The 13,975-nt window shown below is 42.6% G+C and overlaps 1 protein-coding gene across 2 annotated transcripts in view; it reads left to right on the plus strand.

Moving 5' to 3' along the window:
* The first annotated feature begins 400 nt into the window (after nt 1-400).
* The window catches only part of ITGA6 (integrin subunit alpha 6), a 69,132-nt gene continuing 55,557 nt past the window's right edge, over nt 401-13,975 (plus strand). Inside the window, exon 1 of one of the 2 annotated variants that reach the window (XM_039361774.1) lies at nt 401-1,136. In XM_039361774.1, coding sequence (XP_039217708.1) covers nt 985-1,136 — 152 coding nt within the window. In that variant the 5' untranslated portion in view covers nt 401-984. The remainder of the gene's footprint in view (nt 1,137-13,975) is intronic. The other variant, XM_039361775.1, reaches the window with a different exon arrangement.

A 13,975-nucleotide genomic window follows, 5' to 3' on the forward strand; every position in this document is an offset into this window, starting at 1 on the left:
CAATATTTGCCTGGCCTCGTCCCTCTTTTCTCACAGGTTCCATATTCATGGCCACCTGCTCAAATGATATCTTGAATAAACGTTCTGAGAACCCTTTGTGACGTTTTCCAACATTGCAATCCAGATAACTAATACAAACGTTACCAGCAGTGACAGATACCACCCTTGGAACTCTTAATTTGAAGCCGAGAGCCGGCCACTTTTTCAGGCCCAGAGTCCTATCTGCACCGTGGCCTGAGCAATCGGCCGTTTCTCCCGGTTTTCACATAGTATAATTAAAACGTCCGAGATTTCACCGGGTTGAATATTCACATGAGAAGAATTAACACGTTATGCAAATCTGCACATTCTCACGTGCAAAAAAAAAAAAAAAAAAGCATCATCCTCACACATTTCAGTCCTGAAGGGATATCTTAAGAAGTTCCGGGATACATCAGCTCCAGTTTTTTTTTTTTTTAAAGCACGAGGCAGTAGTTGCACTCTATGGCCCACACACCTGGTGCCGACCCCTAGAACTGACCAACCCAATAAATTCTGTATAGGCAAGGCTCCATTAATCACCGTGGTGGCCTCCTTCACACGTTTTGACCTCACATCAACGCTGCTCCTCCCAACTAAAAGCCTCTCGCCCTGGGCGCTTTATACTGTAGTTTGTTGCGAGTCCTTTTTTTCTGGGCAACAGGCAGGCAGGCTGGCAGGCTGGGCAGAGCAGGGCAAGGCGAGGCACTCCTGCCTGGTTGGGGAGAGACGGGGCGGGGCTCCTGGCTTGTTGTTCGTCACTTGGTGTAAAGCCCGAGCAAATCTCTGGAGAGAACAAGGAGCCCATTCAGAGCGGCCGCAAGGGGAGCGGCGCCGATCAGTGGCCAGAAGGGCGAGGGGCGCCCCGCGGGACTGGCTTTCCTGGGGATTCCGGCGGGCTGAGCAGCAGCAGCGGCGGCGGCGGCGGCAGGACTCGGCGGCCACTGGCTCTTCGGGGAGGGCAAAATGCTTTCGCTTTTCTACCTGTGCCTCTTGCCTGGGATCGCCCGCGCCTTCAACCTGGACACGGATCACGTCGTCAAATGGGACGGCGAACCCGGCAGCTTTTTCGGATTTTCTCTCGCCATGCATCAGCAGCTGAACCCCAACAGGAGGCTGTAAGTTTGGCTCCGGGGCGCGGCTGGGAGGAATTCCGATGAAGCCGGGACTTGGTTGCTGTGTAAGGGTCCGGCCGGTGGGGTGGGGTGTGTGTGTGTGTGGAGTGTGTGGAATCGGGGAGATCGGCCTGTCCAGCCATGTGGCACTCGCTCGGGGTAGCTCTCTGCTGTGGCCATCAATCCGCCGGATGTTAACGATCTGCTGTGGCGGGATCGAGGTTATTCGATTGACCGGTGGCAGTGCCGATCGTCACTTTTTGAAGTGGAATCGAGCAATTAAACACACACGCACAAAATAAGCAACCCCCCCCTACAGCTGGGATTGCTGTAAGGAAAGCGCGCGCAATCCCTGCAGGTGGGACCCGGCGGGAGTTATCACGTGAGTTTTGTTTTGTTTCCTCGGGGCTGATGATCGCTTGAGGGGTGTCTCTGACTCCCTCGCGAGAGATGGGCGTCAAGAATTCTGAAAAAAAAAAAAAAAAACCTGCTCCGCCCGGGCTGTTGCGGGGCAACGTAGCTGGAGGCGCAGCTTTTTGAAGTTTGTGCCTGAAGCTAAAACCGAGTCCTTGTTGCTCTGCCGCACCGGAGGATGGAGGTGTGGAGTGCAGCAGGAGGTGGTTGCGAACGAGGCTCACTTCCGCCGGCGTGCTGCGCTGATCTCTTCCTCTGCCAGCCGAAAATCGGTTTTAGTTTGATCAGCGTGTGACCGCGCGCGGCTCTTTTGCTAGAACAAGTCAAGGAACGGGTGGGAAACACACCCACACCCACACACCCACACACACACACACACACACACCCAGCCACCTGTTAACTGGGAGTGGAAGCAGATGAACTTCAGGAAGCGGGGCAAACGGATGGGAAGAAATCAAAATGTCCGATGGGAAACTGTTAAGTTGGAAAAAACTTTGCTTTGTTCTGCTGGTTAAAACAATCTGGAAGTCCTACCTGGTTGAAAGTTACTGGGCTTGGCATCAAGGACGCCCTCCAAGGGGGCTGGGCAACTGGCTTTAGAAGAAAACAATAGGAACAGCCTGCCCACTGTGCCATGCATTCTTGATCCCTGATCACAAAAGATGTTTGCTGGAGTAGGGGTGGTCTTGCAACAAAAAGGGGACATTTACAACTCTCCTCTCCCCCCCCTCCCCACAACCAAATAACATCAAGTCACAGCATTGCCAAAGGGCAGTGTAAAAACAACTAAGGAGGAGTTGGCTCCAGATTAAAAAAACTGGAGACTTACTTAGCTTGCCCATTCTGAATGTATCTTTGAAGAATAAAAGGAAACCTCTCCATCTTTTACCTTGCAGTACCAACCCACAGTGGGGCTAAGCACTCTGTATTGGATATTTCTGCCCTTCACTTCCTGTCTTCCTGCAAAGGCAAGGCAAGGGCTGGACAAGGCTCTTCATCCTGAAAGGGAATCCCAAATTGGGAGTGTCAGCATTTCAGGAGGCACAGAACAAAATCCACTCTGCCTCGCTTTTTTTCTTGTGTGAGTTACAAAAAGCCCAGCCTGTAAAAATCCACCTGCCAAAGAAACCAGATTGTTGCCTATTAGAATGACTGCTCCAAAGTCAAGCACCACAGTCATTACACCAATATTTCTTGAGAGGCAGGGGCATTTGGAGACCACTGGTCCAATACTGTATTTGTCCCTAAAATCTGTTTTGCATTGAAGAAAAGAGCAATTTAAAAGCAGAAGACAATGAAGAACTGAAACAGTACCTGTGTTACCTTCAGAGGTAGCCCATGCTATTACTCAAAGAAGTACCAAACCAACAGCAATTATATGGTTCAATTTATGTGCATTTGAAAGTTGGGGGTTTGGAGAAGGAGGGGGGGAACCAGCACTTTAGTAGCAGTGTAGAGTCTTTAGTAATTTTTCCTCATTAGCTTCATGCAGCTTTTAATGTATTTTCTTTCATTGCCTTCTTACACTTCAAGCAGTCTTGTAAGGTAGTTCAGCATGATTATTCTCAGGATAGTTAAATGTGGTTAAGGCAACACAGAACAACTCACTTAAAGCCAGTGCTTTCCAATTCAGAAATCAGTCCTATACATGTTTTGTTAGATGTAAAAATATATATATATTCAAGGAAATAGCTGCAAACCTCTATTCTTTAATCATCCTAATGCAGCCTTCAAGGAATTCCTATATTTTGTCTCATGAGCAAAGTTGAAACAATCTGCTATCCTATTTTATGTGAAATAAAAGCAACACTAAGGAACTGGGAAGAATGAAGTAGAAGTGACAATGCTCTTTGGGATTTACATGACTGTGTCTGAACTACAGGCTTCTTCTGTATCCATCTTTTTACGACTTCCTTCCAGGAGTTGCATTTTATTTTGTAGTAGAAAGGAATAGCTCGGCTCTCCCTCTTTCTTTGCCCTGAGGCTGGGAGAGCTGCCACAAGTGTGAACATGTGCTTCCTTGGGTACATCTGACTCATGCCACAGCTGGCACATACCCAACAGTAATCAACTTACCTTTGAATTACTGTATGCTTCTTTTCCAACAGATTCTCACTTTCTTTTTCGGTGGGTATAATCACCATGCAAAACATCTTGACGCTTGGTTCCAGCTAAGCATGGGTAAACAAATACCTTAAGACTGCAGTTCTAGACACGTGTACCTTGAAGTAATTTTTTTTTTAAAAAATAGCAAGATTCACTTAATGTTTAACTAGAATTTATCTCATAGTAGTGGCAAAAAAAAAATAAACAGGGCAGTTGTAGAGAAAAATGTAACAGAATGAAGATTGTTATATTTACATAACTGTATATGTAAAAGAGTTACAGGGACTTTCTGCAGTCTTACTACCGTTGCTCAAATTTAGTCAATAATTTAATTTAGAGTCTTTCTGTATTAAAGATTAGTGATTGCCAAGATGGCGATGATGGCTGTATAATTGAAGCCCTGCCTCTACATGTGTGCAAAATTGATGTGAGTGCAGAAGGAAGGGGGGGCTTTGATCATACAGATAGGATCACCTTGCAGCTTTTCATGTGTGTGTCCTTGCCACATAGAAGGTAGTTCATGATCTACCTTATTGCCACACAAATGTACCAGCCTAACTCTCTACACAAACCCAGACCCTGTTTAGAACACAAAAGCAACCTGACAGCAGCAGCAGCAGTAGTAGTAGTAGTATAAACAAATTAGGAAAGCAGGGACAAATTGCAGCTAGGTGTGGTTGTTGGAAGATCTGGACTATGCCCAGAGATCTGAAGTTTGCAGCTGCCCCTGCCCAAACTCGGTTGGCCTTGAGCAGACCTGATTTCTTCTTAATAAAAAATTGAGCTTTTACATAGCTGCACATTCTATACTTTGACATCTTTCCTAGTCTGTGAAGACAATTCACTGCTGGCTTGACACCACCACTGGGCTGGAAGTAATTCTTTTGGCTCTTGGATGTTTCTTTCTGGTGCTTTCATTATCTAAGGAGAACTCTGAAGACTGGATTGTGATGGTGCAGTGCAGAATAAGATAAATGTATGTAATTCTAAATAAACCACTGTTGGAGATTTCTGCTTTGTTTGGGTACTCTGCCTGGTATAGGGAACCAAGTGGATGTGATAGAGCAGGGGTCTTCAAATGTGGCCCTTTTATGACTTGTGGACTTCAACTCCCAGAATTCCTCACCCAGGCATAAAAGGGCCACGTTTGAAGACCCTTGTGATAGAGCAATGACTGCTCATTCCTAATCATTGAGAATGCTAAAGGGATTCTGGCTCCAGGTTCTATTGGAACACAATTGCTCAGTTAGCTGGACTGTGTAAATGTGTCTCATTATAATATCCCTTAGTTGTGGTGAGACTACCCAGTAGGCCAGTGGTTCTGAACCTTTTTAACGCCGTGACCCTCCAACCGGTCGTAAGTCGAGGACTACTCAACCGGTTGTAAGTCGAGGACTACTCACCTGGTGCAGCACCGTTTGCAGAATAGGACTTTTGGCGGGCTCAGCAGGGCAGAGACAGCCTGGACAATTCCTATTGGCTTTTGAAAGCCAATAGAATTAGACTCTATTCAAGAGAGTCTATTCTATTGGCTTTCAAAAGCCAATAGAATAAAAGGGAGTAGCACAGCTAAGGAAAAGGGCCCCCGTGAAATGGTCGTTCGACCCCAAATGGGGTCCTGACCCACAGGTTGAGAACCACTGCAGTAGGCCATAATTGTTTCTGGAAAGCGTACATGACGATGTCCTAGGCTTTTTCCTATTGCAATAACTTCTCTCTTATTGGAAAATTGACAGTTATCTCTTACTCTTTCACACTCATGGGCAGCAAAAGCCCCATAGCTGAAGAAGATGGTAAGTCTTGTTATGGGTTCAAGTAGCCTGTGCTTTGGACTACAGTTATATAGATTATACCAAGTTATCAAGTATCAAAAAAGTATAATAGAGTGAAATTGAATCCAGATAAAACAAGGGTGTGACTGGGAAAGGTCAATTCCAGAGCAGTAGCAAAGCTTCTGTTCTGGAAAAGGTAATGCTTTCTCAGAAGGAGCAAATAAGCAAGTTGGAAAGTGTTTCTGCAACTGGATATCTAAACACTTTTCCATGTTTCAATAACAGTCAAGAGTCCTTTTTATCAGTTTTGATTGATAAGCCAAGTTAACTTCTTCTTGGAAACAATGTCCTTAGGACTATGGTGCACAGGCTGATAACTTCCAGTTTTAATTACTAATAACATGTTATCCTGGAACTGTCTAAAGTTCACTTCCCTCTCCCCATCAGTGGGGCAAAGTGAGCAAGTGCATGGGTGTGGGACATGCTTTATTTGCTTTAACAAATAAAAAACAGGATTCAGATGCTTTTCTGTGAAGGATATCTTTAGAAAGATTTGCCCAACTTTTGTTGTTGTTAATTGCGAAGTTGTGTCCGACCCATCGCAACCCCATGGACAATGTTCCTCCAGGTCTTCCTGTCCTCTACCATCTTCTGGAGTCCATTTAAGTTCACACTTACTGCTTCAGTGACTCCATCCAGCCATCTCATTCTCTGTCGTCCCCTTCTTATATTGCCCTCAATCTTTCCCAGCATTAGGCCCTTCTCCAGTGAGTCCTTCCTTCTCATTAGGTGGCCAAAGTATTTGAGTTTCAACTTCAGGATCTGGCCTTCTAAAGAGCAGTCGGGGTTGATCTCTTCTAGGACTGACCGGTTTGAACGCCTTGCAGTCCAAGGGACTCGCAAGAGTCTTCTCCAGCACCATAGTTCAAAGGCCTCAATTCTTTCGCGCTCAGCCTTTCTTATGGTCCAACTTTCACAGCCATACATTGCAACTGGGAAAACCATGGCCTGGACTATACGCACTTTTGTTGGCAGAGTGATGTCTCTGCTTTTTAGTATGCTGTCTAGATTTGCCATAGCTTTCCTCCCCAGGAGCAACTTTACTGGGCTGTAATTCACAGGGCTTGAATCTAGCTACTGAAATAGCTACTTAAAGTGTCTATTTCTACATGGTTCCCCCAATTTTGTTAGGAAGACTATGGTTACTATGGGCTTCTGGAGGTGAAATATATCCTCAGTTCTTGGGAATTCATTTCTGCTCCTCTACATGTAGGTAAAAAACGGATACTAGGTTTCAAGTGGGGAGCTAAGGATGGACATTTCTGTGAATCTATATATGAAATTCTCTTGGAGATCCTCATCTATTCTAAGCCACCATCTCTAGGTCTGTCTTCATGGGGATGTCAGGGGGGACTTGAATCTGCAAAACCTGTTAAGGGTTGTGGCAGAAAAAGGAACAGGGAAGGAAATGCACATCAAATATGTGCTAGAGTGGGGTGGGGAATCTTGTCTCTGTTTGGAATTGCAAAATAAGCAGTTGCAGATTCATTGCAAGTGACCCAGTGAAAGAAAAAAAAGAGGCAGCCAATAAAAGATGATAAATATAGCTTCAGAAATTGCAGATTTCTCTTCTCTAGGAGCTATATGTGTCACAGATATGGGTTGGGTTGTTACCCCAAAGAGCAGGATTTCATCTGTTGAAAAAAATTCATAAATTTGACCTTGCTTTGTTCATTAGACCAGGGTCCCCAACCTCCAAGCCATGGCCCATTACTGGACTGCAGCCCGTTTGGAACCAGGCTGTGAAAGCTTGGCACAGCTCCACTTGAGTGGCAGGTGCTCATGCTTGCATGTGAAGCTCCAGTTACACCAGGCACTGACACCGCACACAGTTCCAGTTGTGCTCGCGCTCACATGCGAACCTCCATTTGCATGAGTGGCAGGCGCTCATGCTCAGGCGCAGCTCCACTTGCATGAGTGGCAGATGCTTGTGCTCACACAAAGGAGCTGTGCATGTGCATGCACGCCTGCCATTCACATGGAACCATTCCCTCTCCCCTCCCTCGCCAGGCCACCAAGCCATAAAAGTTGGGAACTGTTGCATTAGACAGTTGTAGTTGGGTTATTTTGGCCCTACTGATTCTGTTTGTGGACACATGTCAATTTACCAGTATTGGCTGACTGAGCAAAAAAAGGAAGCTAATAAAGATCATTTCTTTGAAGTAATATCTTAAAGTACTCTTTGTAGGCTAAGAGTCTTTTCTGCATGAACATATTACAAGGCATGTATCAGAATTCCAAACTGTGAAATAAAAACGTGAAAGACTATTGTAACCTACATAAATTGGGATCAATTTATTCTGAGTAAATCATTGATAATAGAGACATATAAAAAGATTATCTCAAGCTATACATCAGTGGTGGTGGTGGTGGGGAGGCAGAGGTAGGTTTTACAAGGCTGTAAGCTCCTTATTTGTGGTAAGATATACCACAAATGTGGTATTCAGAAATGTAATATCATTTTTCTGTTCTGAATTGTTATATATGATAGTTTTTAATAACTTTGTTTATATCTTTCTTGTCTTTGGTGATGGAGGAAATCTTAAATACATTAAATTCCATGAAGGAATTAGGCAAGAAAAACCAAATGCACAGGTACAGTATAGGTGGTACCTTGCTCAGTAGTAGCAACTGTGAGAGAGATCTTGGAGTCCTAGTGGACAATCATTTAAATATGAGCCAGCAGTGTGCTGCAGCTGCCAAAAAAGCCAACAAAGTTCTAAGCTACATTAACAGAGGGATAGAATCGAGATCATGTGAAGTGATAATACCAGTTTATAATGCCTTGATAAGCCACACTTGGAATACCTCATCTAGTTTTGGTTACTACGATGTAAAAAAGATGTTGAGACTCTAGAACAGGCATGTCAAACTGCCGGTGGGCCGGATGCGTCACGCCGAAACTGCGCCCACCCCATTGCCGACAATGAGGAAAAAGTCCTGATACATCACGCGACACCACGTGACGTTGCGAGTTTGAAATGCCTGCCTTAGAAAGAGTACAGAGAAGAGCAACCAAGATGATTAGGGGACTGGAGGCTAAAAACATATAAGAAACAGTTGCTAGAATTGCGTATGTCAAGTTTAATGAAGAAAAGGACGAGGGGGGACATGATAGCAGTGTTCCAATATCTCAGAGGCTGCCACAAAGAAGAAGGAGTCAAGCTATTCTCCAAAACACTGAAGGCAGGACAATAAGCAATGGATGGAAACTAACCAAAGAGAGAAGCAACCTAGAACTAAGGAGAAATTTCCTGACAGTTAGAATAATTAATCAGTGGAACAACCTGCCTCCAGAAGTTGTGAATGCTCCAACAATGGAAGTTTTTAAAAAGAGATTGGACAACCATTTGCTTGAAATGGTATAGGGTTTCCTGCCTGAGCAGAGGATTGGACTAGATGACTTCCAAGGTCCCTTTCAACTCTGTTCTGTTCTATTCTATTCTATTCTATTCTATTCTATTCTATTCTATTCTATTCTATTCTATTCTATTCTATTCTATTCTATATTCTATTCTATATTCTATTCTATTCCATCTAGATAGATGTGACTATAAAGGAAATTACTGGGTATTTGCTAGTGGTTTTGTAATTGCTTGAGGGAGTCTTGACATAAAGGGCATATGGATGCAAATCCACTTCCTTTTATTGATTGAAAGCATGATTTTTCCATTAATAATCTTCCTAATTGCTTACAAGAAAATAACATAACGTTCAAATAATGCTTCATCATAGCCCCAAAGGAAATTTGAGTCTCTTTTGATAGTCCTAAAAGGATTAGAGATGCTGTGATTTGAGTCAAATTAGAGGCGGAAGGATGGCCTTCCATCCCCTCCTCAGCTTTCTTTCCACCAAGAAAACCAGCCTTCTTCCATCCACTGATCCCTCATTGAAGTGACATGGAGAAATGGATACAATAAATGCATTTGTTTCACCTATCAGGATGAAGGGATGAAACAAACTTCAAAGTCCAACACTAACCATTCAGATGGCGGCCAGTGTGTCGTTACTTCAGTGTGTGTTTTAAACCGTTTGCTGAAAGGTTACGTCCAGGATCCTCTGGAGCTGCAGCATCACCCCCTTCTTATAAATTATTATAAGTATTAAACCATAACCAAGAAGTGCAAAAACTGCAATTTTTGCCACAAACTATTATTAATAATGGCTGAAGACAATGTCCACAGTTTCATTGTGGATAAGGTGATTTCTGGTAATCATTGGTGGCTGTCCTGATGTAGGTTGTCTTTCTTTAAAATAATAATAATATGTTGGTGTTGGGTGAAGCAACTTCAGTCTTCATGCTTTGGAGACCAGATCTAGGAAAGCTCAGGAGTCCGTGGCTTCTATAGTGACCATGTGTAGGAGAAGGGATGGCAGAACCTGGGGCAGAATTAAAAGAGGGATCAGCCTAGAATCCCTATGTAGCCACAAACAAAGTCCAGCCTCCCTTGAATTCTGTTGACTTTTCTCTAACTGAATAGGTGCTAACCATTAATTGAGCATATTCCTGTGTGTGGGCATGAGTAGCGATAAATCAGTTTAATTGGATCTTCAAATATGGACCGGATCTTTTGTGCCTGACACCATGGGTTTGTCCAAAAATAATCTTTGACTCAAGAGACTCAGATGATTATACTTTGGATCTTGTCTTTGCCTCAGAGCAGTTCATCTGGAACTGCATATCACCTGTAGCTCTTTGTAAAACCCAGTCTCTGATTTCCCTCTATTATTGTATTGGCAGGCTTTAAAGAGGTCCTCTCTCGATCCAGCTGTTTTGGACAGTATTTCCAACCATTCATTTTTTGGGGAAGGTTGTTGAATCAGTGCAGCAAAACAATCAAAGAGTGCCCTAGGAATAGTAGAATGTGGCCTCCATCTTTAGCAAAATTCAGACTTCAGCACCTTTTTGAGAGGGCATTGGTAACTCTAGTCCATGTTAGAGGATGACGGCTCTCCTGGTCCTACTGAGCCCTTCAGTGGCCTTTGCTAGTGATACCGTTAATCATGGTATCAGGCTGGACCCTCTCTGTGATGGTGGGGGGATTGGAGACATTGTTTCCAGTGTTTCCAGTCCATCCTCCATGGGCAATTCCAATTGATAGTTGCAGGAGAGCAGAGCTGGGTCCAATGAATATGAATAACAGAGTTGGAAGGTCTTGTCCAACCCCCTGCTCAAACAGGAAATCCTATACCATTTCAGACAAATGGTTGTCCAATCTCTTCTTAGAAACTCCAGTGTTAGCGCACCTGCAACTTCTGGAGGCAGGTTGTTCCACTGATTAATTGTTCTAACTGTCAGGAAATTTCTCCTTAGTTCTATGTTGGTTCTCTCCTTGATTAGTTTGCATCCATTGCTTCTTGTCCTGCCTTCAGGTGCTTTGGAGAATAGTTTGATTCCCTCTTCTTTGTGGAAGCACCTTTAAAATTGGAACATTGCTATCATGTCACCCTTAATCCTTCTTTTCATTAAACTAAACATACCCAATTCCTGCACTGAGTTCTCCTCTATGATGTATGTATGCAAGGTTTCATCCTCTCCCTCTTGCCTTTTAACATGAATCCAACTTGTGAGATCATCCATTGATTTATAAAGCGAGAGTTAAATTTAAAAAAATAGAAGATTTGACCTATTAGAGGGGGCATCATATGTTTAAATACTTGTTTGAATATGATTAAAAGAACGGATGACCCTTAGATATAGTTAGACTTTTATAATGAAAGATATGATTTAGAATTAAACTGGCATTTTTTCTTCTTCTTTTGATATGGGAAATATGAAAATAAGAGGAGGATAGGTATGAATCAAATTTTTAGCTATATAAATGTAATTAATATTGAGGAAATCATAACAGACAAAGGTACTTTAAATATTGATGGGAAATCAAACGTTAACAAGAGCACGAAAAACAGGATATTGATTTATGAATTGATATTATTGTTATTTGTATAATATTAGTAAAATATGATGAAGATGTTTATATCTAACTTTGTATACATCAATAGTAGCAAGAATTGTAACTGTGTAATGCAGTGGTTCTTAACCTTTTTAATGCCGTGATCCCCAACCAGTCGTAAGTCGAGGACTACTTAACTGGTGCAGCACCGTTTGCAGAATGGGACTTTTGGCGGGCTCAGTAGGGCAGAGACAGCCTGGACAATTCCTATTGGCTTTTGAAAGCCAATAGAATTAGACTCTATTCAAGAGAGTCTATTCTATTGGCTTTCAAAAGCCAATAGAATAAAAGGGAGTAGCACAGCTAAGGAAAAGGGGGAAAAAATGGCGGACTGCGTTGTTTGGCGACCCCCGTGAAATGGTCATTCGACCCCAAATGGGGTCCCGACCCACAGGTTGAGAACCACTGGTGTAATGAGAGGAAAATGGAAAAAATATGAGGAAGAAAGGAGGGTCAGAGAAAAAATACTGGGTTGTGCAATACTGAATAGATTTATATTGAAGAAGTTAATGTTAAATATGTGAACCCAGACAACACGTTTACTAAACTCTGAAGATTGTAATTCTTAAAAATTAATAAAACTTAAAAAAAAAGAAATCAGAAGAGGAGGGATTAGATTAAAATTTAACGGTAGTCTTTCTATGAAATGGAGCAGGGGTAGTCAACCTTGGCTCTTTTATGACTCGTGGACTTCAACTCCCAGAATTCCTGAGCCAGCACAGCTGGCTCAGGAATTCTGGGAGTTGAAGTCCACGAGTCATAAAAGAGCCAAGGTTGGCTACCCCTGAAATGGAGGCTTCTATAAGTATTCCCGATTCCAGATCTACCTGGTCACACCCACCCTCCACAGTGTTCTTTACACAGAATTGTCTTTAAAATAAGTCTTGTAATTTTATCTGGGACAGAATTTCAGCACCCACAATGCTTGTGAGAATCAGGCATTAAGATCATATGACAACTGATTTGTACCTGCACAGGTTGCCTATTCATCTCCTGATAACAGTTTAACACACTGGTCTTTCAAGCTCTGAATGGCCAGGATCAGATTACTTGAAAGGATACCCACGGCCTTAGAAATTAGTCAGGGATGAAATTAGCTTCAGAAACTATTAAATTATTTCGCTTTTTAAAAATTAGTTTTAGAATTGGTGTCACTCGAATGTCATACTGCATGATAATTTTGATATGACAATGTGTGTGCTAAGTGTCATTGTGCAAAAGTATTGGAAGTATGTAAATCTTGTCATTTGAATCATAATGTCAGGATGCTGGGTACACCTCCCCTGTTCTTGCCAACAGCTGTAATCACAACTTGACTATAGGCCCTTTAACCTTGTTCACCATGGTTCTCTTTGTGCATTGCTTCCAAACTGTATTTAGGAATCACAATATTCTATTTTGTATTAACAATATCTTATTTAGCTTGGGCATCTGATTGACCATGTCAGGGGTCTTCAAACTTGGCCCTTTTATGACTTTTGGACTTCAACTCCCAGAATTCAACTCCCAGGCATGACTGGCTGAGGAATTCTGGGAGTTGAAGTCCAAAAGTCATAAAAGGGCCAAGTTTGAAGACCCCTGAATTATGTAATATGAATTGGCAGCTTAAGCTATGGCAGACTACATTATTTGAACATGAAGGAAAAAAGAAAAAGTCATAAAAACATGTGAATTGAGGGGCAACCAAGTAAACCTGAGGTATGTCCCAAAGGTTAAATTTTATTTGAAGCTGTGACAGTTTTTATGTTCTCTGTAATTTTCCTTTTCTTCCCTTTTTTTTTTTGAAAGGCACAGTTGCATCGTGATAATGATATTGAAGTACATTATTAGATTTTATTTTAATTGAGATGACTTCTGGAAAACAAAGCAAAACAAAACAGAACTGAACCCTAAGTGTATTAAAGTTTTCCACAGTGATTCCTTCAATTTCATTTGGGTATGGAATTGGCAAAGGCAACCTGAGGCTTGTGTATGTAATATCAATGTATTTCTTATTTTATTAGCATACATAAGTGAGCTTTCTGAAGTCAGGTAGGTCTAAAGTGATGTTCTCATAGTATGAGAAAATGTTTCTAAAAATTAATCTTAGTAATGTCTAGACAGAGGACACATTTACATACTTTGGGTTGGATCCAGAATTAGCTACTGTATGTGTAAGAGATCCATGGAAATCTATAGGAATTATATCATTAACTTCTACTGGTTTCAGTGGTTCTACTTAAGCATGGCCTGATTATTGTCCCTAAAAATGTTAGCAGAGGTCAGATTTGTTAAAATACTTGGATATGCATCCATCATTGTCTCTGGTTCCCTGTTGCATGTCCATTGCATATCTCTTCTTTATGCTGTACATCAGACGCCCCCAACCTTTTGGGCATCAGGGACTGGTTCTGTGGAGAAAGGTTTTTCCGTGGATTGGAGGGTGCATGGTTTTATGTGTTGCCTGCATCCCACGGATGGGGCTTTGCTTATTTGTGCGGACCGGTTGCTGGCATGCCACGGCCTGATACCGGTCCATGGACTGGGGGTTGGGGAC

This window comes from Crotalus tigris, unplaced genomic scaffold (assembly GCF_016545835.1).
Source record: "Crotalus tigris isolate CLP2741 ecotype Arizona unplaced genomic scaffold, ASM1654583v1 scf7180000019363.1367679, whole genome shotgun sequence".
NCBI lineage: Eukaryota > Metazoa > Chordata > Lepidosauria > Squamata > Viperidae > Crotalus > Crotalus tigris.